We start from the raw sequence: 27,294 nt of genomic DNA, 5'->3' as shown, positions 1-27,294 counted from the left end.
TAGTAAAGTTACATATAAAGCAAATATTTAATATAGATTTGGTGAATGTGCTAAAAACTGGGGAAGAATAGTAAATATCAAGTATAATTCAATGCACATTTGTGTAAGTACCAAGGAGCATACAGGTGGTGTCAGACACAACTTTACTCTTAGATAGACTTCTGTACAATTGTAATACAAGGCAAAAGCATGGGTAGAAGGATAATGGGCTAAGATAGATGTAATTACTTTAAAAAGTTTCATTGAAAACGTTCAGTTTTGATCTAGTTTTTGAAAAAGTATATAACAGTGATGGGATTTGGTAAAGATGAGAAAGGAGGGTAGGGTATTAAAGAAAAGATATGAGCACTATATTTTTAACCTTTTAAAAACTTGAGATATAATTCATATACCATTTACCCTTTTAAAGTATACAATTCAGTGGTGGCTTTTAGCATAATTATGAATTTGTACAGCTATCAGCACAATAAACTTTTGAACATTTCATCACCCAAAAAGAAACCTTATACCCATTAGCAGTTATTCCTCATTCCCCCTCCTTCTGCCCAGGCCCTGGCAGTCACTAATCTACTTTCTGTGTCTATGGATTTGACTATTTTGGGCTTTTCATTAGAATGAAATATAACATGCAGCCCTTTCTATCTGGCTTCTTTCAATTAGCATACTGTTTTTAAGTTTCATCTGTTGTAGCATGAATCAATGCTTCATTCGTTTTTATGGCTGAATAAGCCGTTGTATGGATATACATTTCATTTATCGACTCATCAATTGATGGGCATTTGGGTTGTTTTCACCTTTTGTCTATTATGAATAATGTTGCTATAAACATTCATGGAAAAATGTTTGTGTGGGCACATTTTCAATTCTCTTTGTTATGGCGCTAGGAATTGCAGGATCATATAATATCTTGATGTTGAGCTTTTTGAGGATCTGCCAGACTGTTTTCCAAAGCAGTGACACCATTTTGCAATCCTCCCACCAGTGGGTGAGGTTTCTAATTCCTCCTCATCCTCACCAACACTATCGTATCTGTTTAATTATAGCCATCCTAGTGGATGTGAAGGGGCATCTCACTGTGGTTTTGACTTGCATTTTCCTAATGACTAATGAGCTTATGTTCTTGTGCCGATTGACAATTTGCGTATCTGTTTTTTGGAAAAATGTCTATTCAAATACTTTGCCCATTTTTAAATTGGGTTATTTGTCTTTATTGTTGAGTTGTGAGGGTTCTTTATGTATTCTAGATAGTACACCCTTATTAGATAGGATTTTGTTTTGTATTTTTTTAATGATATGACCAGTCATGTGGACCCCAAGAAGATTCATTTGATGTGATGTGAACCCTGAGAAGAAATTTGTTTGCTGAGATAGACTCCGCATGGTCAACAGAGGGCCTAAATTCTATGAATACTAAGAGTCCAGCCATTTACTGATAGGGACCCCTCCTGTACTCTGTATACCTGAAAGAACCTCATACTGAACTCTCGGCTTCCCGCCCTATGACCTGCCTGTTTACACCGTGTGAGTCAGACTGCAGGGAAACCTTGGTTTTGTTTTTTTTAACCAAGGGATGAGACCTGCCCCATCCAATCAAAACTGCACAATTTGGATACCTCATTTACATAAAATCCTGGGTGGGACCTTTTGCTATAAAAGGCGGCCTCCCCTTTGTCTTGGTGGAACACAATTTACGTTGCTACTTGAATCTGTGTCTCCAGGCTGCAGCTCCTTTTGCTCAAATAAATGCTTTTTATTCTTACTACGGTCTAAAATTAATTTTCGTTTACAGTCAGGTGTGGCCACAAAAGGAGACAATAGAGGCTCAGGAAAAAATTCGTTATACTCAAATGTCCTAGAGAGAGGAGGCACTGCACACACAGGGCCATGTGGTCAAGAGCTAGAAGACAGGAGGCTGGGGGGAGTGTTTAGGCCATGGCCTTTATTGGGGTTTCTGAGGGAAAGGCAAGGCAGGGTACAGAAGCAGTTTAGGATTGGCTAGTTTGAATAATTTGGAGTGATTGTTATAATAATTGCCTGGTACCTGTCAGAGAAATAAGTCAGAGAAATCTTGCCTCCTGGGGTGCAGGGCCAAATACAGGAGGTATGGTTCTGGATTGTTAGTTTGCATATCAAAGGTGGGCTCCTGGCTGGGCCTTTGCTATCTCTAAGAATTGGCTACTCAGAGAGGGTTGTCTCTCCCAGCCAGAAAGTTTTTTTAATCTTAAAAAAACAACATAATATACAATAAATTATATACACGCACACAATACAGATTTACAAATATTTTCTCCCATTCTGTGAGTTGTCTTAACTTTCTTGATGGTATCCTTTGATGCACAAAACTCTTAATTTTGATGAAATCCAATTTCCCTCTCTTTTTTTTTGGTTGTTTGTGCTTTTGGGGTCATGTCTAAGAAACCATTGCCCAATGCAAGCTCATGACGATTTACCCCTGTGTTTTCTTCTAAACCTTTTATATAGTTTTGGCTCTCACATTTAGGTCTTTGACATTTTAATTTTTATATATGGTGTGAGGTAGGTAGGTGTTCCACTTCTTTCTTTTGCATTTGTATATCCAGTTGTCCCAGCATTATTTGTTGAAAATTTCCACATTGAATTGTCTTGGCACGCTTGTCAAAAATCGACCATACGAGTAAGTATATTTATTTCTGAACTCTCAATTCTACTCCATTTTTCTATATATCTATCCTTATGCCTTCTTGATTAGTATACTTTATCACTTGATAATAGTTGCTTTGTAATAAGTTAGAAACTGGTTAATGTGAGTCCTTCAACTGTTCTTTTTCAAGATTGTGTTGGCTATTTTGGGTCCTTTGCATTTCTATATTAATTTTAGAATCAGCTTACCAATTTCTGCAAAAGAGCCATCTGGGATGTTGATGGTGAATGCTTTGAATCTGTAGATCAATTTGAGGATGAACAATACATTTGTATTATTTGATGTTGTCAGAAATAAACTGGCTTTGGAAATAACAGATTAGCTAATTAGAAATAAGTCTTGGAGTAATGAAAAAGAAGTTTGTTGAGATAGTATGTCATTTAGCAGAGGTCTTGGAAACCCAAACTAAGAAATTTAAATTTTATTAGATTTTATAGTTTCTTTCCCCCACAATTGGTTTGTATATGTAGATGATTTAATTCCGATTCTCAGTACCATTGTGTTTTCTATAGCACACAAGAGGGCCTTTTCTATGTTTTCCATATGCAAGTTGATGTTTTAAATCAGTCAAAAAATATTTGAATGCATGTCCTCATAAGGACTATAGGAAATTCAGAGTGGTTACTACTAAGCACTCTAGGAGAATAAAAGAACTTGAACACGGTTTTGCTTTCAGGTATCCTACAGTTTAATGAGGATTAATTATGTTGAAAAAAGTGACACCTGTTACTTACCCTTGTTTGCCGAGGCCTTGAAACAAAATGTGAAATAGACCAAGATCATGAGAACTGTTCCTAGCAAAGACTTGGTCCTAATCCTAGTTTATTATGTAGAAAAAGTATATTGTACTCAAGGTAAGATGGCTATCTCGGTGCAAATTCACTCACAGCCCTCACTTTGGAAAAAAAATCCAGAGAGAAATGCTGTCCTGAATAGTTCCATAGTTTTATTTTGAGAACATTTTATTACTTATAACATTGCAATTTTGTTTTAAATCTTTTTTCTTAATTTTTATAATATTAATATTGGTGAGGTAAGAAATGTCCAAACCTATAGAGAATTTTTATGAGTTTATTTGAGCCAAACTGACGACAATGGCCAGGAACCAAAATCTCAACGGATTGAAAAAATGCTCCAGAGAATGGAAGTTTAGCGGCTTATTTTATACATTAAGATAAAAGGAAGAGATGTAAGGAGGGTTACATGAAATCCATTGGTTGTAGATTAAGGGGGTGGGAGAAAGCAAAGCGGGGAAATCTGGGATTGGATAAAAAGTAAAAGGGAGAGACATTTTTTGTACATGGGTGGGTAGAGGACAGTTATTAACATTTACAGTATGTACAGATGGTGTGTGGGGAACAAGATAACAATGAGGGGTTCTGTGGTCTCTCTGTTCTGGAGCTGCGGTTGTGCCCCGGGGTCTGGAAAAGATTACTCAGACATTTGAAAGGTATGTTGTCTTAGATGCAAAAAGACAATTGACAGTCTCACTTAAGGTAAAGCCAAACTTTTATTAAGGAAGCTACAGGCCTAGGACATGACTACCCACCATGACTCGCTTTTAGTTAGGAATTTTTATGTTCAGACCATCCTTACTTTCTGTCTCTGAGTTTGTCAGGCCCACCATGCAGTCCACCCCTGAGCTTGTCAGGTTTAGTATGTGGCCCCTTTTTCATCCACAATATGTTTATTAGCAGAAATAAAATTCATTTTTAAAATTTGGCTCTAGTAACTATCTTAAGAATGGAGTTTTCATGGAGAACAGTATGTACGTATGTGCATATAGTTTAAAATTCTGTTTTAAAATAATTTCGACTATATAGAAAAGTTGCCAAAACAGAGCAAAGAACTCCCAAGTCCTCTTCACCAAGATTTTTGAGTAGTAAACATTTTATTGCTTCATTACTCAACTGTATGTGTGTGCATGTGTAGTGTATATCACTCTTGTTATTAGTCTTTTCCAGGACCTTTTGAGGTTTGAAAGAGCAAACTGCAGACATGATGCCCCATCACTCTTAATCACTCCAGTGCATATTTCCCCCCAAACAGGGTGACTCGCCTACATAACAGCCAGCATCCTTACACATCAAGAAATAAATGTTGGTACAGTACTACCACCTAGTCCACAAAGCCCATTCAAATTTCCCTGTCTCAGCAATGTCTCCTTTCCTTTCTGCTCCAAAATGCTATACAGGAATACATATTGCATTTAGTTTCCGTGAACTTGTGTATTCCTATTTTATTCAACGGCGTGTCATTCATTATTATCACTTTATTTTGATGCTCTAGTTGTCTCCTATTTGGCCAGTGGGAGCCCATTCAGGCTGGCTTTTAATATACAACATTGTTGAGTAGGCATACTGCTAAGGTTCCTCCATGTTCTGAGTAGCTGTAGTTCATTCATTTTGACTATTTTGAAATATGCTATTTTGTGAATATCTATCAGATTTCTTCACCCACTTTTCCATTGATGGGCACTTGGTTTGTTTCCAGGTTTTTGCAATTGTATTTTGCTATTCCAACTCTAATGCTGAATTTCAAATGTATTCACATTTTTCATTAACATCATTTACTACAAGTCTGTTTATTATATAAATATTGGGCACCGGAAGCAGCATTGTTTTGCCATCTCACCAACAGTGTGTGAATCAGGCTCACTTTTAAAATACTCTTATCTGAATTTTTCATGGAGAAAGATTTAATCGATCTGTTTTCAAACCCGTTTAATAAAGGCTTTATTTTATCTTTATATGAATTTCTTTTTGGTTTTTCTCCTCTTATTTATGGAAGGACATTTAAAGAAAAGGGTCGATAAAGCAAAACGTAAAGGTGGAAAACTTGGCACTTAACCAAAACTTGTGCCACCCGCGGAAACAGGAGTAACCTCAGGTAGGAAAGCTGCCGCGCCCACGCACCGTTCCCAGAGCGCAGGCGCAGACGCTCACCTTGCGGGCCGCTCCTAGTCTTCGCCCAAAACGTTATCGCGAGTCTTGGGATAAACTTGTGGTGATTGCAGAAACTAAGTTCTCGCGAGAGGTAATTGGTTGCTATAGTTGCGAAAACATCTCTGCGGCTGTCGCAGGTAAGACAGCTGTCTCTCAGAAAACCCTATCTTCCCGGCCCCCTACCCGGCCCTGCAGCCACACCCCGTTACCTCAATCTCTGCTCCCTAAGGTACGGCCTGGCTGAACCGCGCAGACGCCACGGCTGCACTCCCTACACAACTAAACGCCACCACCCCGCTAGGTGCCGTCGCTCCCGCCCACCCAGGCCTCCCAGTCAAAGCCAGACAGCCCCCGCTGTAAGCACAGACTGAGCCCAGACCACGCCTCACCCCATCGTCTCCTTCATCTAAACTATTTCTGATTTGACTCTTACCCTATAGCTGCTGAGCAGATGATAAGAAGTGTGTGCCTTGTTGGGGGCAGCAGGATCCCCCGCCTGACTGCCCTGACCATACCTTGTAGTTAGCCAGATTTCTTGCATTTGGTTCTTCAACAAATATGCCTCTTGCAGACAAGGCGTGGTGCCAGGCCCTCAGAGGCTGTAAATGTGAATGACAAATTACTTGTCTTTAAGGGGGTTATTGAGCATTCACGAAAAGCAGTACATATTAATAATACCATTTGTGCTTTGCTTCATTGGTTATGCAGTTTTGCTATTTTAGTGGTGTTGACTGAAAAATAATGGTGTTTTGTCACCAGAAAGGATTTATTTGGGGGTGGGGGTCAGGGGTGGGGGGAAGGGTTACAAACCAGTGCATGCAGACGTGGCAAGTCACTTGCACACTGGCCTGCAAGCCAAGATGGAGGAGTATTTATAGAAGGGAAAAGGATATTAAGGGAAGGAGAATTTAGAATCATAGAGTTTTATTATAAACACAGAAGAATTCGCGTGATTACATAGAACTTTCATAAACCCTAGCGCCTCCTGTAGACCCTCTAGACTGATGATGTTTGCTTAAAGTTGCAGTTTTTATCAGTGGATATTCACAACAAATGTGAAACAGGTCAGAAGTTTTCTTGTCCATTTTACAGAAGGTGAAACTGAGTCTCAGAGAAGTTAGGCATTTGTCTAGGGTCAAGCTAGTGAAGGTCTAATTCACGTGGTACTATTGGAAAGGAAGGAAGGAAACTACTGCAAAAAGTCATTTCAAATGTAAACTTGATAAAAAAGTTGTCAGGGCCACTTGGGCCTGAATGAGTCTAGAGATCTGGTGTTGACCAAGTGATCTGAGACTTTCAGGTGACTGGGAAAATGAGGGGGTATTTGGGAAGAGGCGATATAATTATACAATCTGGGGGCAGCAAGATACCTCCTTTTTTATACCACCACTCCTAGACACATTTAGCATAGTATGTCCTAAGTAAATGTTTGAATTGCATTAAGTTCTACTTTGAATTGAGTCAGAAAACATGATCCTTTTTAAAAACATATCCAATTTATTTATTTTTATAACCGCATTTTTTTTTTTAAAGCAGGGTGCAGCTCACAGTGGCCCCAGCGGGGATCAAACCTTGGTGTTATCAGCACCACGCTCTAACAAACTGAGATAACCGGCCACCCCTATCCAATTTATTTTTGAAATTGTGTCCTTAGTGTTGTAAAATAGTTAGAAAATATCTTTGACTAAATAAGACATATGTCAGGACTTTTTTCCAGTGGACTAAACTATTCTTTGTGTCTGTTTCTTAACTGGGAGATTAAATAATCCTTGAGTGGAGCTTTGCATACACACAAAAAATAAAAACAAACAAACAAAGCTACCAAAGAACACTATGAAGGATGTGGGGAATGGGATTTTGGGGAATGACATTTCTATCCTCTTTGTCTCGTGATAATTTGTGCTTACTGGGTTAGTTACATGTGTAATGATCTTTTTAGCACTACGAGTGGTATCATCCTCGTGACCAGCTCCCTAAAACCCTGCCTGTCTAGCAGCAGAGTTTGGACAGGGCACATAACAGAGCTGGACTATTGCATTTCCCCAGTTCTCCGCTGGTATTGGTTATGATGTAATGTGAGTCCTTGTGCAGCTATGGTACATGAGTGGACAGGCTCATTCATTATGTTTATAGAGACCAAAGAAGACCAGACGGACTTTGCCCAAGTGCCAATATGGAGCAGGCCTCACCAACAGGCAAACCTGTGCAGATCACTGTGACAGATGGATATGACTTGGTAAAGTTATTTTGGAAAGCTGAGAAATCCCTAGTTTATTCATACTTCTTGAAAATATGTTTGCTGAGCTCAGGTCTCCCTGTCAAACATCTACCTGTGGGTGGGGGCATGATGTGTTGGGAGCACCAGCAGGAGGAATGGGCTGTCGCATCATCCTGTACCACCAAATCTGCTGGCTTTACATAGCAATGGCTCTTCCTTCTCAGTGCTCCTCATTGATAGTCTAGAATCAGCTACTCATGTTACTGTATGCGTATACCTGGCAATTGAAAGACTAAATTTAACAGGTAAACCAAGAGGTGATTTTCGTTTTCCTAGACAGCACTTTCTTTTTCCTGAAAAGGATCTGAATTCTTCCAGACTTCCTTTTGTGATTAATTTTATTGGATGAATTTAAATAATAAAACTATAATAAGATGTAACTATTAAAAATTACAAGAACAATGAAATGGAAAAACGTTCGATATAAGTCAAAAAGCTCATTCCAAAGCAGGACGTAATAAATGATCTCTGCTTTGAAAGGTATACATTAAAAAAGTATATATAAGTATATACATATATACCAGGGGTGCCGGAAAAAATGTGCACACATGACTTGTATTCATCTTTTATTATCGGTACATAATTGACTATTATAATTGTAATACAGTTTTTTCCTTTTTAAAAATGTGTATACATTTTTTTGGCATACTCCGTATTCACAAAAAAACACTGGAAATATATTCTAAAATGTTAATAGTACTTGCATATTAGAGAGAAATTACAGGTAATTTGTTTTCATATGTGCTTTTCTCACTTTCCAACTGTTCCACAATATGATTTTATAAACACAATACATTTTATTTTTAAAAACTCCAACATAATGGCATTTAAATACAGTGTTGCTTGAGCATCTAGTTCTTTGCATTAAATCTCTTTCTGCTTAAAATTTTAAAAAGATACCAAGTAATATTTTTAAGTAAATCCAAATCATTAGGTTAAAAATAAATACAATGTTTCATTTAGCTGCAACTAGATTTGTTTAAAGACTTTCTACCGACCCCTTTTGTATGTGTGGAAAACATGAAAAATGCTATTTAGTGCAAGTCAACATGAGTTGCCAGATGCGTAGGAAAATTCTCCATTGAGTATAATTGTAAACTAGTATGTTTCTGTCAACAGAAATGTTTTAAAGGAGATTCTCCAGTTACCTTTATTCGTGCAGAATTCAATCAGGTGGTTCTGGGAGACTCTGCAAAGATTACTGTTTCTCCAGAAGGAACTGCAAAATACAACTTCACCAGCAGTTTTGAGTTAAATCCTGAGGGAGGAATCACTTTAGATGACCTCGCTCACAAACCTGTGTTCTGTAAGTCCTTGTGGTTCTAAAAATGTTAATTATATGAGTGTGTTATGAAGAGATTTTGAGGTATTTTGTAGCTGTTGTTAGGACAGATGGACACACCTTACTTTCTTAACCTTAAGAAATAACATAGTCTACTTTGAGTCTTCCCTGCTCTGGCAGCCGTTGCCATGGCCTACTAATTTTAACCAGTTTGTATCAAAGGCCTTTTGACATATGATTGAACTTTGCAGCCTTTATCTCGTAAGCTGAGTTGGGAGGTTTTCCTTTGTATTCCTGTAGGGGTTGCCAGATTTAGCAAAAAACAAACTAACAAAATTGAGATATACTTATACTAATAAATTATTCATTGTTTATCTGAAATTCAAATTTTAAAATCTGCATTTTTTTTTTTTAAAAACAATCTTTTTTTTAAAAAAAAGATTTTATTGGGGAAGGGGAACAGGACTTTATTGGGGAACATTCATGTGCTTTTTGGCAATTTGTATATTTTCTTTGGAGAAATGTCCAAGTCTTTTACCCATATTTTTTTTCTTTTTTAAAGATTTTATTGGGGAAGGGGAACAGGACTTTATTGGGGAACAGTGTGTACTTCCAGGCCTTTTTTCCAAGTCAAGTTGTTGTCCTTTCAATCTCAGTTGTGGAGGGTGCAGCTCAGCTCCAGGTCCAGTTGCCCTTGCTAGTTGCAGGGGCACAGCCCACCATCCCTTGCGGGAGGTCCAACCGGCAACCTTGTGGTTGAGAGAATGCACTCCAACCAACTGAGCCATCTGGGAGCTCAGCAGGCAGCTCAGCTCCAGGTGCCGTGTTCAATTTTAGTTGCAGGGGGCGGAGCCCACCATCCCTTGAGGGAGTCGAGGAATTGAACTGGCAACTTTGTGGTTGAGAGCCCGCGCTCCTACCAACTGAGCCATCCAGGAGTCAGCTCAGCTCAGGGTGCCGTGTTCAACCTTAGTTGCAGGGGGGGCAGAGCCCACCATCCCTTGCGGGACTCGAGGAGTTGAACTGGCAACCTTGTGGTTGAGAGCCCACTGGCCCATGTGGGAATCCAACCGGCAGCCTTTGGAGTTAGGAGCATGGAGCTCTAACCGCCTGAGCCACCGGACCGGACTTAAAATCTGCATCTTGTATTTTACTTGGCAACCCTATCTGTAGTTCTGTATACTCACCGTACTGTATAGCAATTATTAATTTGCATCTCTTGCTAGAAGAGGCAGTTTGGAAATATGGGCTATATCTTACAGTATTTATTTCAGAATTTCTGCTGCCTAGAAATATTTAGGACATAAATGGGCTCAAAAAGTGTTTGTTGAATGAATGAATGGATAAGTGGATGGGTGGTTTCTATATCCATGCTTTTACAGTTTCTAACTATACAGTATTATCTTTGACATACTTCGTTCCTACACTATATACTAGTCTAAGGCTTTTTTTGTTTTACCCATACTCTTTATTTTTTGTTTTTGTTATTATTTTTTTTAATGGCACATCTCGTGGGGTGCTTGCCAAAAAGCATAGATTTCAAGATCCCAAACCCAGAGAGCTGGGACCTGGGATTCTATACAGTATTATAGAGCTATACTTTCCAAATCTTTCTTTCCATAGAGTCACTGAAGCTCTGGGAGAAAATAGTCTTCAAGGCCCCACCCCAGACCAGTAAATTCACAATTGCCAGGGGAGCTGCACCTTGGAACAGAAGTCTCAGCTGACTCCTGGGAAACACTGTTCCAGAAGAGTGATTCCTAGCTCAGGCCTAGCTGGGAATCGGTCACCCATGGAGGCATTCATCTGACCCACAGTCTCTGACCACTCCATTTTACTTCTTTCTTTTCTGCTGTGTGTTTCTCGGTCACCCCAAATAAGAAGAGTGTCCTGATTGCCTTCTTTCCTAGCATGTTTGATGGGAAAGGCAGAACTAGAACATTCTTTTAAACGTGTCAACAAACTCATGAGAAAGAAAGGGCAACCCCTTTGTTGCAGAAGCAAAGCAAGAACTGAAAGCTGGAGCTCATGAATAGCTGCCATTAGTGTGTGTTGGGGTGGGGGGCTTTAATGCTCTTACAGGGACAGAGACGTGGGGCTGCCGTAGATGGGAGGTAAGACTGAAACCACCCCTCTCACCATAAGCCACAACTCACGCAAAAAAGGAATGGACTAGAAAAAAAAAAATCCATTCACCATCATATCTGTCTAGGCCCTGGGTAGAGGAAAAAATGTCTTCTCTAAGAATTAGTAGTCATGCTCTCATGCCATTCATTAAATAATATATATTTTCTTAAAACACACAAAGAAAATTTATGTAATAAAAACTGACAACATACTAGGCCATAAAGCAGGTCCTGCATATACCAAAGAATCAGTAGCATACAGACAGAGTTTTCTGTTCAAAATATAGCAATCAACAAAATTAGAAATCGATAACACAGATAGCAAAAAAAATGAATCCATTTGGAAAATTTAAGACACACGTATATTTCATGGGACAAAGAAAAAATCATAATTAAAACTGCAGAGCATTTAGAATCAATCAACAGTAAACTCCAAATATCAAAACTTGTGAGATATAGATAAAGAGATACAATAGTCTGCCCTTATCTGCAGGGGGTACATTCCAAGACCCCCAGTGGATGCCTGAAACCACAGATGGTACTGAACCCTATGTGTACAATGTTTTCTCCTGTACATACATACCTATGATAAAGTTTAATTTATAAATTAGGCACAGTAAGAGACTAACAGCAAAAACTAATAATAATATAGAACAATTCTAAGAATATACTGTGATAAAGTTATGTGACATAATGGTTTCTTGAACACAAACACTGCGATATCTTGACAGTCAATCTGATTGTGGTGATGCTACTAAGTGCCTAACAGGCAGGTAGCATATACAGTGTGGGTATGCCGGACCAGACGAAGGGATGGTTCACATCCCGAGTGGGATGGAGCAGGATGGCATGAGATTTCATCACACTACTCAGAATGGCATGAAATTTAAAACTTATGAAATGTTCATCTCTGGAATTTTCCATTTAATGTTTTCAGACCATGGTTGACCTCAGGTCACTGAAACCGTGGAAAGCAAAACTGTGGATAAGGGGGGGGACTATGGTATAACCTTAAATGCAGTCATTAGAAATCAAGAAGGATTAAAACAGAACTTCTGTCTCCAAGAAGATGGAGTAGATATACTTTTTCCTATTCCTCTCAGTAAGTATACCTACAAACCTTGGACATCATATATAAAACAAGCATGAAAGACTGAAAGGTGGAGAGAAGGAAGCTTGAGACCTGAGGAATAACATAGTAGTGAGGTCCTTGGGTTTTTTGTTTGTTTGTTTTTTGCCTCATATGTTCCAGACTTGATGCTGAAGAAGCCAGCAACCTGGAAACCCTAATGGGTGCAAACCAAAAAGCCCAAAAAAGTCTGCTCTCTCTAACCAAAAGACCAGGAAAGGGGCGGCCTAGAAAGACAGAAAACTTAGACAGTAACTGTTCTATTCCAGCGAAACACCACCAAAAGAAATTGTAGCCCCACCCACACCCAAGCTGAAGAGGGAACCTAGACTTCTACTCTCACAAAGCTGAAATTAGGTGCCCCTAACATCCTAACTTGGTGGAGTCAGAGAAGACCAACTAGGGAGGGAGCCAGGACTTTTATGCCCTCTGGTAATGAGACCCCTTCCTCACCAGGTGGTTTTTGTGGAAGCCACATGGGGAGCCTATACTTCTGCCCCAATCTGGCAGTAACAGCGTGCCCGTCTATTCCCCAGTGGGGTGGTGTCAGACAAAGCCTAGTATAGGGTCAAGTCTTTCACTATCACCTCATGGTAACGAGTCTGTACTCACTGTGGTATCAGTGGAGAACAAGTAAGAAACCAGAACTTCCATTCTTTCTCAGCAGTAAGGAGGAACTGTCCCCCTCAGGTAGCAATGGAGGCTAAGTAAGGATCCTAGACTTCTACCTTCACCTGGCAATGAGGCGGTGCGCACTGTTGGAGTGATGCCAAAAAGCCAGGTAAAACAGAAGGTTCAAGTAAGGGTCAGTGTTTCATAACAGTACAAAAAGCCCAGTTTCACTTGAAAAAAATCACTCATCATACCAAGAACCAGAAGATCTCAAACTGAATTTAAAAAGACAATTAGTATGTTAACACCAAGGTGACAGATATGTTAGATTTATTAGACAAAGATTTTAAAGAAGCCGTGATAAAACTGCTTCAACAAGCAATTGAAAACATGCTGGAAACAAATAAAAAAAGCAGAAATATTCAGAATAGAAATAGAAAGTCTCAGAAATAAATAGAAGATATAAAGAAGAACCTAATAGAAAATTTAGAACTAAAAATATATTAACCACTATGAAAAGCTCGGTGAATGGGCTCCACAGCAGAATGGAGGAAAGAATCAATGAACTGGAATATAAACAACAGAAATTATCTAATCTGAGTAATATAGAGGAAATAGACTGAAAATATGAACATATGCAGAACACTTTACCCAACAACCATAGAATACACATTCTTCTCGAGTGCACATGGGACATTTCCAGGATAGACCATATATTAGGCTACACATTAAGTCTCAATATATTTAAAAAGATATCTTACAAATTGTTTTCTACAGATACAATGGGATGAAGTTAGAAATCAATAACAAAGGAAAACTGGAAAATTCACAAAATTGTGGCAATTAACACACTTGTAAATAATCAATGGATCAAAGAAGAGGGAAGTTATAAAATAGGAACAAAAGCCAGAACTTGGGAGATGCAGTGAAAGTGGTCTAAGAGGGAAATTATAGCTAAAAATGCTAACATTAAGAGAGAAGAAAGATTTTAAATCAATAGTCTAACTTTTCAACCTAGGGAAGTAGAGAAAGAAAAACAAACTAAACCCAAAGAATTAAGGAAATAATAATGACTAGAGCACAGATAAATAAAATACAAAATGGAAAACAATTGAGAAAATCAATAAACCCAAAAGCTGGCTCTTTGAAAAGATCAACAATATTGACAAACCTCTAGCTAATTAAACTAAGGGAGATGACTCAAATTACTAAAGTCATAAAGTGGGACAATCACTACCAATTCTATAGAAATTAAAAATATTGTAAGAGAATACTATGAACAATTATCCATAAACAAATTGGGTAACTTAGATGAAATGGACAAAATCCTAGAAACGCAAAGACTACCAGACTAAGTCATGAAAAAAGGAAATCTCAATAAACCTATAACTAATAAGGAGATTGAATCAGTAATAAATAATCTCCCAATAAATAAAAGTCCTGGACATGATGACTTCACTTGTGAATTCTACCAAACACGTAAAGAAGAACTAATACCAATACTACTCCAACTCTTCCAAAAAAGGAGGGAATATATCCTAACTCACTCTATGAGGCCAGCATTACCCTGACACCAGAGCTGAACAGGACACTACAAGAAAACTACAAACCAGTATCTCTTATGAAAATCATTGCAAAAATCCGAAGAAAATAAATTAGCAAACCAAATTGAGCAGCATATTAAAAGCATTGTACACTATGACCAATTAGGATTTATTTTTGGAATGCAAAGATGCTTCAGCATACGACTCTATCAAGGTAATACACCAGATCATCAGAATGAAGAAAAAAGTCCCACATGACCATCTTACTTGATGCAGAAAAGCATTTGACAAAATTTAACACTCTTTATGGAAAACAACAACAACAAAAAACACTAAAAAAACTAGGAATGAAAGGAAATTACCTCAACATATGAAAAACCCAAAGCAAACATTATATTGAAAAGACTGAAAGCATTTCCTCTAAGATCAGGAACAAGACACAGATTTTTGCTTTCACTACTTCTTTTCAACATAATACTACAAGTTCTAGCCAGAGCAATAGGCAAGATAAAGAAATAAAGGGTATCCAAATTGGAAAGGCAGAAGCAAAATAATCTCTTTTGCAGATTATATGATTTTATATGTAGAAAACCTTAATGATTCCACAAGAAAAAACTGTATGAATAAATGAATTCATTGAAGTAGCACGATACAAATTCAGTATACAAAAATCAGTTGCATTTATATATAGTAACAATGAACAATCTGAAAAATAAAATGCATCAATTCCATTTACAATAGTATCAAAAGGAATAAAATACTTAGAAATTTAGTATTGAAAGACTTATACAAGGAAAACTATGAAACATTGCTGAAAGAAATTAAAGAAGACACAAATAAATGGAAACACATCCCATGTTCATGGATCAGAAGACTTAATATTGTTAAAATGTCAGTATTACCCAAAGAAATATACAGATTCCATGCAATCCCTATTAAAATGTCAATGACATTTTTTTGCCGAAATTGTTGAAAAACGCACCCTAAAATTCATATGGAATCTCAAGAGACCCCCAAATAGCCAAAACAATCTGGTAAAAGTTGGAGGTCTTACACTTCCTGATTTCAAAACTTACTACAATTCTACATCATTCAAAATGGTGGGCTATTGGCATAAAGCGAGAGATACAGAACAATAAAATAGAATAGAGAGCTCAGAAATAAACTCTCGTATATGGCCATCCTTTCTGACAAGAGTGCCAAAACCATTCAATGAGGGAAAGGACAGTCTTTTCAGCAAATGGTGCTAGAAAAACTGGATAGCCACATGCAGAAGACTGAAGTTGAACCCTTACTTAACAGCATATTTTAAAAATTAACTCAAAATGGATCAAAAACCTAAATGTGAAACCTAAAACAGTAAGTCTCTTAGAAGAAAATATAGCACAAATTTTCATGATATTAGATTTGGCAAACATTTCTTGGATATGATACCAAAGGCACAGGATAACAAAAGAAAAAAAATCGAGAAATTAGACTTACTGAAAATAAAATATTGAGCATCAAAAGACACTATTCACAGAGTAAAAAAAGCAACCCACAGAATGGGAGAACGTATTTGCCAGTAATTTATCTGATAAGGGATTAATATCCAGAATATGTAGAGAAATCCAAAACTCAGCAACAACAACAGCAACAAAACCAAACAACCTGATTTAAAAATGGGCAAAGTACTTGAATAGACATTTCTCCAAAGATCTACAAATGGCTGATAAAATGCTCAACTCACTAATTGTTAGGGAAATGCCAACCTGCACTGTAGTGAGATACCACCTCATACCCATTAGGATGGCTTCCATAAAAAAAACAGAACAAGGGGCCGGCTCGGTGGCTCAGGAAGTTAGAACTGCATGCTCCTAACTCCGAAGGCTGCTGGTTCGATTCCCACATGGGCCAGTGGGCTCTCAACCACAAGGTTGCCAGTTCAATTCCTTGAGTCCCACAAGGGATTGTGGGCAGCGCCCCCTGCAACTAGCAATGGCAACTGGACCTGGAGCTGAGCTGCGCCCTCCACAACTAAGACTGAAAGGACAACTTGACTTGGAAAAAAGTTCTGGAAGTACACACTGTTCCCCAATAAAGTCCTGTTCCCCTTCCCCAATAAAATCTTTAAAAAAACACACACACAAAAAAAACAAGTGTTGGTAAGGATTTGGATAAGTTGGAACCCTTGTGCAGTTTTGGTGGGACCGTAAAACAGTACAGTCACCATGGAAACTGGTAGTTCCTCAAAAAATTAGAAATTGAATTACCATGTGATCTAGCAGTTCCACTTCTGGGAATACAATATATCCAAAATAATTAAAAGCAGCTCACAAAGAGAGATTTGTACACATATTCATAGTAGCATTATTCGCAAAAAGTAAATCATGGAAACAACCCATGTGTCCATCAATGGATGGATGGACAAGCAAAATGTGGTATATACATACAATGGAATATTATTTAGCCTTAAAAAGGAAGGAAATTCTGACATGTGTTACAACATGGATTAATTTTGAGGACATTATGCTAAGTCAAATAAGCCAATCACAAAAAGATAAATATTTTCTGATTCCATTTATATGAGGTATATGAGTAGCCACATACATAGGGAGAGAAAGTATGCTTGTGATTGCCAGGGGTGGGGGAGAATGGGGAGTCATTGTTTAAGTGGGTACAGAGTTTCAATTTTAGGAGATGAAAATAGTTATGGAGATGGATGGTGGTAATATATATGTAATACCACTGGACTGTACATTTAAAATGGTTATTTTATGTAATGTGTATTTTACCACAATTTTAAAAAGACGTAAGGAATATTCCGCCATTACTTTTGAAAACTTAGATAAAATGGAGAATTTCTTAGAAAAATAAAAATGGGAAAAATCTAAAGAAATGGAAGGGGAACCTAAAGAGTAACAGAGACTTAAGAGGCCTCAACTAATCACAATATGTGGACCTTATTTGGGTCCTGATACAAACAAACTATAAAGAAAGTACTTTTGAGAGACATGAGGTTGAATAAAGGGAAAGGCATACCATGTTCTTAGATAGGAATGACCAACTTACAAAGATGTCATTTCCCCTAAATTTATCTGTAAGTTTCATGTGATCTCTAGAAATATGCCAACATTATATATATATTTTAAATTACAGAGGTGTTACAGGAAAAAAAATCTCTGAGGTATTTTCCACCAGAAGTCACTGATAATGGTGCCTTTTTGGGTTTCAAGTTATTTCTCTTAACTTAAATTTCTTTGATAATACTTTGCTTGTTGCACCTTGGTTATCTGATGGCTGAGCTAGATGTGTTCTCATTTTCTTTGTTTTGATTTTTCTAGTAACTGTGACTGAAGTTTTACCAAAAGAAAAGAAACAGAAAGATGAGAAGACCTTAATGCTTGGTCAAGCTGTGGTGGATCTTCTTCCTTTAGTGGAAGGTCAGATGTGTGATTTGCGCAAAAGCAGATATAACAGGGCTCATAAAATTTTAACTTCAGTGAAATGAAAAAAACTCAGCCTCCTTGAATTCGAGGAGTTTGATGAAAAGAGCACATTTATTTTTGCCTAACCCTTCCTTTTTTGGCTTGACTTGGCCTTCTTTTTGCAGGAGAGAGTTCATTTGAAATGATGGTCCCACTGCACCCTGTGCCAGGCTCACCCTTAGAGCCACTTCAGTCAGGTGTTAAGGTAATCAGAGTTTTAACTCCCAATATTGCAGCCTGCCATTCAGTCTAACAAGTCCGTCTGATATCAAAGTTCAATTTAATTGAGTCCAGTTTATCAGGTACCTTCTTTATATAGGCACACATAGTGCTAGCTTCTGGGAAACAAAGATAAATAAGGCACAGACCTACTTCAGGAGTCCCTAATCTACCTATTATGGATTTTGACTCAGTGTGATTAAATGGTGGGGCAGGGCCTGTGGGCACAGTGTAGGTATCAGTTACTTTGCCCAGGGGCAGATGTAGGGAAGGCTTAACCATGAAAATGTCTCTTGAGCTATATCCGGATGAATTAAATTAAGTAGTATATGAATGCACCTAACACTTTCTGGCATGGTAGCCTGCCTCTGGTTCCTGGTGGAGGGGAAGCAGGCTGTTTGTCTTCTGGGTTGTGTTTCCCATTCCTCCTGGGGATCAGTAGCTTCTTGGAGACCTGTTTGCCACTCTGGTGCAAGTGTGCTCAAGCTCAGCAGATCCCTGCAGCTGCCTTCTGTTTTGCACAAGTGAAGGAGAGAGGAGGGCCCAACTGACCCAACTGTTCTGAATGCAGTGCCCTGATTGACCATCGCTGTAGACGCCTTGCTGCTTTTTGTTGATTCTGACCTTGGAGCTGCCACAATCCACTCCTGCATCCCCTGTGGTCCTCTTATTTTAAGATGTGGTTGGTTTCTTCTAGTTTTGTTTTTTTGTAGATCTGATTTAATTTGCTTTCTATCTTTCAAAGATCCCTAAAAATGTGTAGTTTAGTAATGGCATTTCTTGTTTTCCAGGGTTATTATAGCATTATCCTTTAGTTGGATATAAAGATATTATTCAATATCATTCTGTCATTCCATCTGACTTGTGCTGGAAAGAGGTATATATCTGAGCTCAGACTGCCTCCCATGGTCCAGTCTCACAGCCTATATGTACTGTTGACTTTCCTTAGATACATGAAAAAAGTCAGTCAAATGAGTTGTCAGTCCTCATGATCTTTGCTCATAATATTCCTGTGTTTACTTGTTTTACATTCTCAAGGAAAAAAAATTATGACAGTTAACTTGCATTTGCTTGAGAGTTCTCACTAATTTTTTATTTAAAATTAGTTATTCTTAAGACTCAGAGACTAAAACGATATAAACCTGTACTTGGAAAGGAGATTCCAATTCATCTTCCAATGTTCCCTGTCTTGATCAATACAAGTTAGAAACCTTAGGGACATTTGCTTGTCTTCTCAGAGATATATTGACCAGAGATGTCACATTTTTCAGTGCCTCTTTCTTAAAATCTTTCCTCCCTTTGGTGTTCTGATTTCCTACTCACTGACTGTACCTTCTCAGGTTCCTGCTCTCTCTTCTGCTTGTCCCTTAAGTATGAAAGTTTTATTCTTGACCACCTTCTCTTCTTAGTCTGTGTTCATACTCCAAGGGGGTGGTTATCCATGATTTTAACAGTCACCAGTGTTGAAGACTTCAAATGCAACAGCTCCAGCCCAGACCGCTCTCCTGAATTCCAGACTTTACAACCACCTACACTGGTTCGCTCTATAATGATATCCCATAGACACCTAAAATTTAACATTCCAAAACTAAACTCAGTATCCTCCCTCAAACTTACTCTTCTTTTTATCTTAGTTATTTTGGCTAGAGGCATCACCCTTTTGTGCAATTATAGCACATACATAGGACCTACATTACATGTATGACTGGCCCCTTCAGACCCTGGCTACAACCAAATCCCAAATCTGCCTTTCATAAAATTCAGCCTGTTCTATTTAAGTGCCTTTGGACTCTTTCTTCTTAGCTTCATTCCTACTCTTTATTAACTTGTAATTCTCATCTGGGACATCAGAAGTCGCCTTGTAACTGCCCTTGCCTCCCTCCAGGTCAGCCTTCCCACTGCTTGCAGAGCAACTTAAAAGTCAATGTGATCACACCTCTTCCCATGGTTAGTTCTGCGTGGTTCATAGGTTCACCCATTGCTTACCTCTTAAGGGCCAGATTGTTTAGGAGGCATGCAGCAGCCTTTACAACAGGAGCCGGCCGCTTGTTCAATCTCGTCTCTCAGCCCGCCCCTCCTTGTACTTTATGTTCCAAAATCCCGAATTACTTACACCTGAACTAAACACACCAGACTGTTTCAGTACCTTGTTACATACAACTCTTTTTTTTTGTCCAGAATTATTTTCTGGACAGAATTATTTTCTCTTTCCTTATCTGTTTATGCAGATTCCGAACTCCTATTCATCTTGTAAAACTTAGTTCAGGTGTCACCATCTCTTACTCCTCCCTCTACCCCAATAATTAATTATCCACTTCCTCCTTGATGCGCCTGGACTAGAGCATTTTGTACAGGTCCCTATTATAGCATTTATCATAAATCATGGAATTATGATATGAATTCCATGATGAGGGGCCATGTCTTCTTCATCTTCATATTCCTAGTGCTATAGTAAAGTGCCTGGCATATCATTACACGTTTTCAAACTATTTTTTATTGTATCCTGTATTAAAAGATATTCGTATATGTCTATATCTATATATATGGGTAGATTCAATGTACTTGAAAAAATATGTCATATTAAAAAACGCCACATTTGCCAAATCAGAGTTTTTATTGGAGAAATAACTTGGGAATTTCCCATTAGCATGATATTTAATTCTCTAAGGGCAATATTAATCATTCTTATTAATGTTGATTCCTGAGAAATAAAATGAAAATGAACAAATTCTTGTCTCCTCTCTAATTTAAGAAAACACTAGCTGTCTTGGCTGCCTACTTGGGTACATCTCTAACATCAAATCTTTGGCAGCCCTTCTAAAAAATTCATTCCCAGGGCTTACTCATGCTGCCAAAAATACTTTTCATATTTGAAAAATAGAACTATATTAAAGAATATTGTTTTCAAATATTTAATAAGAATCTAAAAGTTTTTTTAAAGAACTATATTTAAATTACAAAATAATCATAAAATATAGACTAGCACCCCAATCTCACTCACTCATGTGCAACCACTATTAACATATCAGTGTAGAACCTTCCAATTTCTCTTCTATATGTATTTGTATACATACTTGACGTCAGTATGGTAGAGGGTAAGGGCTCTAGCTTAGGGAAAGTTTCTCTTCTTGGCTCTATCTCTAACTCATGAGACCTAGAGAAAGTTATTTGAATCCTCTGCATGGAAATAAACTTGACCCTATTACCTTGAACAGCGATAGGATATTCAAATGATATTCATATGCAAAAAAGGAGAGGCCTCTGGCGTTTTCAGAATGCTGCATCATTTTATTCTTTTCCAGCAATGCAGTCTTCAAGTTAAAATATCTGTGGTGGAGCCATTATTGACCGCAGCCCAGATCTTAGGGAGCAATCTACTGAAGGCCACATTGGAGGCTGCCTACTCTGTGCCTGAATCCTTTATTCCAGTAGGACCCGTGCAGAACTACATGGTTGGTCTGCAAGTTCCATCAGTTGGAGAGGTAAAGCCCCACAGCCAGATATTTACATAGGTTTAAACACATATCTGGGCGTTTCGTCCTCACCTGCTAAAATTTCATGCAAAGCAAGCTCTGACAATGGCTGAGATTTATTTTAGGCTTAAAAAAAAAAAGAACTTCTGTTTTATAAATAGATATTTATGTTAACAGTTTAGGTATTACACATATTATAGATTACATGTAATTTATATCAATAAATACATATCGATTATGGAAATATTAAAACATTTAAAAATTGACATGCATGGTTTTTTTTCTTTTTTTAAAGTATAACATTTTTTTTTTATGTTTTTATTTTATTTTATTGGGGAAGGGGAACAGGACTTTATTGGGGAACAGTGTGTACTTCCAGGCCTTTTTTTCCAAGTCAAGTTGTTGTCCTTTCAGTCTTAGTTGTGGAGGGCGCAACTCAGCTCCAGGTCCAGTTGCCGTTTTTCTAGTTGCAAGGGGTACAGCCCACCATCCCTTATGGGAGTTGAACTGGCAACCTTGTGGTTGAGAGGATGTGCTCCAACCAACTGAGGCATTCGGGAGGCAGCTCAGTTCAAGGTGCCGTGTTCAATCTTAGTTGCAGGGGCAGAGCCCACCATCCCTTGCGGGAGTTGAGGAGTTGAACCGGCAACCTTGTGGTTGAGAGCCCACTGGCCCATGTGGGAATCGAACCGGCAGCCTTTGGCGTTAGGAGCATGGAGCCCTAACCGCCTGAGCCACCAGGCTGGCCCCTGTGCATATGTTTTGTGGATTTTGTATAATGTGCTTTATTATACAAAACTTCCTCTTAATTCCAGATTATTTTCTTAGTCCAAATTTCTGTAGAATGATTTTGTATCGGTCTTTTGAGGTTCTTGGTAGAGATTTCCAAATTGTTGGCTAAAAGGGTGTAATTAGTTACTACTCCTATCTGTTTTATTGCCATTTTAGATTTTCAGTGTAGTACTCTCCTCCTCACCATTTTACATTCCCAACAGCAGTGCACAAGGATTCTAATTTCTCCACATGCCAACACTTGTTATTTTATGTTTTTTGATAATAGTCACCCTAATAGGTGTGAAGTGGCATTTCCTTGCTGTTTTGATTTTCACTTCCCTGATAACTAGTGATGTTGAACATTTGTTTCATATGTTTATTGGCCATTTGTGTATCTTATTTGGGGAAATGTCTATTCAAGTCCTTTGCCCATTTTTGAACCTTTTGTTTTTATTGTTGAGTTTTAGGAATTCTTTGTATATTCCAGCTATTAACCCCTTATTAGATATGTGATTTGCAAATATTTTCTCCCATTCTATCGGTTGCCTTTTTTTACTCTGTTGTATCTTTTGATGCACAAAAATATTTAATTTTGATGAAGTACAGTTTGTCCATGTTTTCTTTTTTTGTTCTGAGAAATTATTGCTAAACCCAATGTTATGAGGCTTTCCCACTCTGTTTTCTTCTAAAAGTTTTCTTCTAGCTCTTAGCTTTAAGAGCTAGAAGAAATGGCCTATTGCCAACATTGTGGCTCCAGGAGTTAATTTTTATGTATGGTGTTAGGTAAGGGTCCATCTTCATTTTTTGCATATAGGTGACTAGTTTTCCTAGCACTATTTGTTGAAAAGACTGTCCCGTCCCCATTGAATGGTCTTGGCACCTTTCATTTTGACAAATTTTCCCAGTGTTCTTGTTGTTTTATGGAGGAGCAAGTTTTCAGAAGTCCTTACTCTGCCATTCCAGAAATGCCCCTCCTTCTCAGAAGTTTTTAAACTTAACACATGGAACTGGAATAGTTTAGTTTTACATAGGGTATGCCAATTTTAAATTTTACTAGAAACTGCAAAATTGCTTTCCATAGTTGTACCAATTTACATTTCCATCAACTATGTATAAGAATAACATTCCCTTCACAATATTGACAACGCTGATGTTTTCACACTTTGATTTTGCCAATCTATGGTTTAAAATGGTATCTCATTGTTTTAATGTGCATTTCACTTATTTTTAATGCTATCTGGCATGTTTTTATTTAAATGTTGGATTTTCTAATTTCCCTTTGTATAAATTTCTTATTTATATCTTTACCAACTTTCTATTGCAAATATATTTTAGATAAATTATAGATATGAGAAGCCTGTAGTTTTAGGCCTTATTCAAATTTAAGTTTGTTTTCTAAAAGATGATTATTAAAAAATTACATCTTGACCTTCATATAAATATAAAATGACAAAAACGGCTTAAACCAATTCAAAGAAGAATCTGAAGAAATGACCCATATGTAAGCAATCAGGAATGTTGAAATGATTTTGCTAATAATTCAAAACTTGTCATCAGTCACAGGGCAAGAATCAATTAATCTCCACAGGACATAATAAATTTGCATATCTATGGACAAGAATAATTTGCATTATTATCAATTTTCTATAAATTACAAAATTATAAAATAGCACAAAGACAATGAATGGCACAAGCCCCGCTATAGATTAAGACAATCACAGAAGGGTCTGTTAGACAGTACTTAGCATTCCATTGAAAAGACACTTCAGTAATCCTTTCGTTCATCTCAAGGGCTTTTACAAAATTTCCTGATAGGTGATATTTATTTTTGCAGAAAGACTGTCCCATTTTCTTCAAGAATGGAACTCTGAAGCTTGGCGGGGAAAGAGAACCTGTTCCCCGGCCCAAAAAATGGCCTATTGCCAATATTGTGGCTCCAGGAGCTAATAACATTCCAGATGCGTTCATTGTTGGTGGGCCCTATGAAGAAGAAGAAGGAGAACTCAACCACCCAGAGGTGAGAGAGTTATGCAGATTTTTCTGTTAAAATCAGTACACTGACACATGATAAAATATTTTGTGAATCTATGTTATTTGTATACACTGTCATCTGTTAAAATGAAACAATTACAAATCAAAATAAAACAGTTATCTAATTCTGATTGAGATCTCGACTTCTTAAGTCCAGCAAACAAAATAATAAATTCAAATTTACAATTTATTTTATTTTAAATTTATTTTTGAGTGGGTAATAATATAGTCACAGGTCAAAATAAAAAATTAAGAGATATGCGTTAAAGTCTCCCTCTTACTTTATGTGTCTTCCTCCTAATACATTCCCAGATTATGACCTTCGTAGCCATCTTTGTTATCCTTTCTTGTAGTTTCAGTAAACTAATTTGTAAGATGGGAATGGTTGAATTATTATATATATATATATGACACTAAGCATTTGAAATAGTATAGATAATGCTAAAATATTTGAAAAACATTGTACAGTGTTTTTTCTTATTGCAATTAGTGAAAATTATTAGATTTATGTTTTCATTTAGATCAGATATTTTATTTTAGATAGATTTTATGTTATAGTTATTTTAAATCGTTAGGTCTCAACCCTAATTGCTCATTAGAATCACCTGGAAAGATTTTAAAAGAATAGCAGTGGCCAAGCCCTAACCCAGATCAATTACATAAGAATTTACTTTTAAAATCATACAAATGTTCAGGTGTTGATTATTTTTTAAGAAGCTCCCAAATAATTCTGATATGCATCCAGCTTTGAGAATCACTGATTGAGGTTATATGAGTGAATATTTGGCAGTTAGTACTGGATCAGTATAAGGATAATGTAAGTAATTTATATACTTTATTAATAGTTAAGTACCCTAAAATTTAAGATGATGGTAGTATTTACAGTAGAAGTCATACTTATTGTAGTAATAATAGTAGTAGTAATAAAAGTATTGTGATCCAATCCATTAAAAAAATGCCCCACAGGTTGAGCAGGATGAAGTCGCGGCACCCTGAGAGAACAAAAGTCTCTATCTTATTTTGCAGGACAGGGAATTTAGGAACCAATCAGAGTGCATAAAGAAAAGGATTATTTGGGATTTGGAAAGTCGCCGCTACCTTGATCCTACTGCAGTGGTCAGGTAGGAAGAGAAAGGGAATATGTTGTTGTGCAGAGAGACCCGCGGGGTCTCTACTCCCGCTCCCCATACAAGAACGCAGGATATGGTGAGGCCAAAAAGGAACACCCACGGAGACATAGGTAGGGGAGTCATACCACTATATTCTCTCTGGCGGCACTATACTCTCACTGGAGGCTGGATCCACACTGTCCGCAAACCGCCATCCACGCTTGCCAGCCCAGCCGCCATCTCCTTGCTAGCCCCATTCTTCCTCCTCTCCTTCTCCTTCTCTCTCCTAGCGTAGCCACAGCAGTTATATTAGTGGCCAATGGCTCACTGGTTACAGCTGACGGCCAACTAGCCACAGCTGATGGCCATGCAATCACAGTTGGCCATTTACTACCTGAGCCAACACCTTTCTATGTGAGGCCGAGAGCCTGGAAACTTCTTTCTGGGGCTCCGCCCCCACATATGTCTAAACAACAAAAATGTAGGTGGGAAGAAATATTACTTTTGTTAAGTTTATCTGTATTTGAGTTAAGTTGATCTGAGACTCTTTCACCATCACTAATAACAGAGGCTTCTAGTGATGGTGAATTAACCAAAGTGGTTTCTTATTTCGGAGCTGGTATGTATGGTGGCTCCTCAGTGTTATGAGGTATCCAGGCTCAATCTTTCTTTTTGCTCTTCCTTCTTTAACATGTGCCTTCCATCCACAAGTTTTTCTCATGGTCCAAAATGGTTGTTGAAGCTCCAGCTTTCACATTCACATTCTTGGCAGAAAGTTGGAAGAGGGGAGTGCTTTCCGATAAAAAAGGACACATGCTGGTTGTCTTAGCCCCTTTTATAGAATCTACCTGCAATCTGACAATCTCTGTTTATATCTCATCAGTCATCTCTAGATGCAAAAAAAGCTAGGAAATAGTGTTTTTGTTGGACACATTATTGCCCAGATTAAATGAGGATTTAGATAATAAAGAAGAACAGGATACTTGATATTGTTTGGGTAAGTCCTAGGCTCTGTCACAGTGAACTGGTTACTAGGGAGACATGAGAAATAGAACATTATCAGTATATGTTATAATTTGAATGAACTATTCTTTTTTTTTCCAGTTAGTAGACTATGTTTTTAGAACAGTTTCAGAATTACAGAAAAATTGAGCAGGTATTTCAGAGAGTTCCTGTATACCTCTGGTCCCCCACTTGATCATGGTGTATAATATACATATACATTGTTGGATTTGATTTGCTGATGTTTTAAGGATACATTGTTGCTACTTACTTTGAACAAACCGTTATCAATTTGGTCAATTAAAAATAAGAAACATTAAAAAATTTTTTGACTTTATTTCATTTTCTGATTCTCTTCCTTTCTTTATGTAGATTCAAGTTTCTGACCCATATCATTTTGCCTTTCTCTGAAGACTTTTAGTGGGTTTTTTATAAGGCAGATCTACTGGCCACAAATTCCCTCCTGTTTTGTTTGAGAAAGTCTTTATTTTTCCTTTACTTTTGAAAGATAATTCCACTGGATACATAATTCTAGGTTGGTGGTTTATTTCTCAAAACATTAAATATTACACTTCACTTCTACTTTGCATGGTTTCTGAAGAAAAGTTTAATGTAATTCTTAT

At 37.6% G+C, this 27,294-nt stretch overlaps 1 protein-coding gene across 5 annotated transcripts in view; it reads left to right on the top strand.

Annotated features, from left to right (window-relative positions):
* Window positions 1–5,647: 5,647 nt before the first annotated feature.
* CFAP70 (cilia and flagella associated protein 70) overlaps window positions 5,648–27,294 on the top strand; it is a 69,778-nt gene continuing 48,131 nt past the window's right edge. For 2 of the 5 annotated variants that reach the window (XM_019746009.2, XM_019746008.2), the window contains exons 1-8: window positions 5,648–5,762; window positions 7,759–7,861; window positions 9,023–9,209; window positions 17,920–18,018; window positions 18,189–18,268; window positions 21,585–21,764; window positions 24,364–24,546; window positions 25,587–25,681. In XM_019746009.2, the coding sequence (XP_019601568.2) occupies window positions 7,799–7,861; window positions 9,023–9,209; window positions 17,920–18,018; window positions 18,189–18,268; window positions 21,585–21,764; window positions 24,364–24,546; window positions 25,587–25,681 (887 nt within the window). In that variant the 5' untranslated portion in view covers window positions 5,648–5,762; window positions 7,759–7,798. Of the gene's footprint in view, window positions 5,763–7,758; window positions 7,862–9,022; window positions 9,210–17,919; window positions 18,019–18,188; window positions 18,269–21,584; window positions 21,765–24,363; window positions 24,547–25,586; window positions 25,682–27,294 lie in introns of those variants that run through there. The other 3 variants (XM_019746011.2, XM_019746012.2, XM_074339577.1) reach the window with 3 other exon arrangements.

The sequence above is a fragment of the Rhinolophus sinicus genome, linkage group LG07, assembly GCF_036562045.2.
Source record: "Rhinolophus sinicus isolate RSC01 linkage group LG07, ASM3656204v1, whole genome shotgun sequence".
NCBI lineage: Eukaryota > Metazoa > Chordata > Mammalia > Chiroptera > Rhinolophidae > Rhinolophus > Rhinolophus sinicus.
The sequence above is the reverse complement of the archived record's forward strand: the minus strand, read 5'-3'. Positions and strand labels throughout refer to the sequence as shown.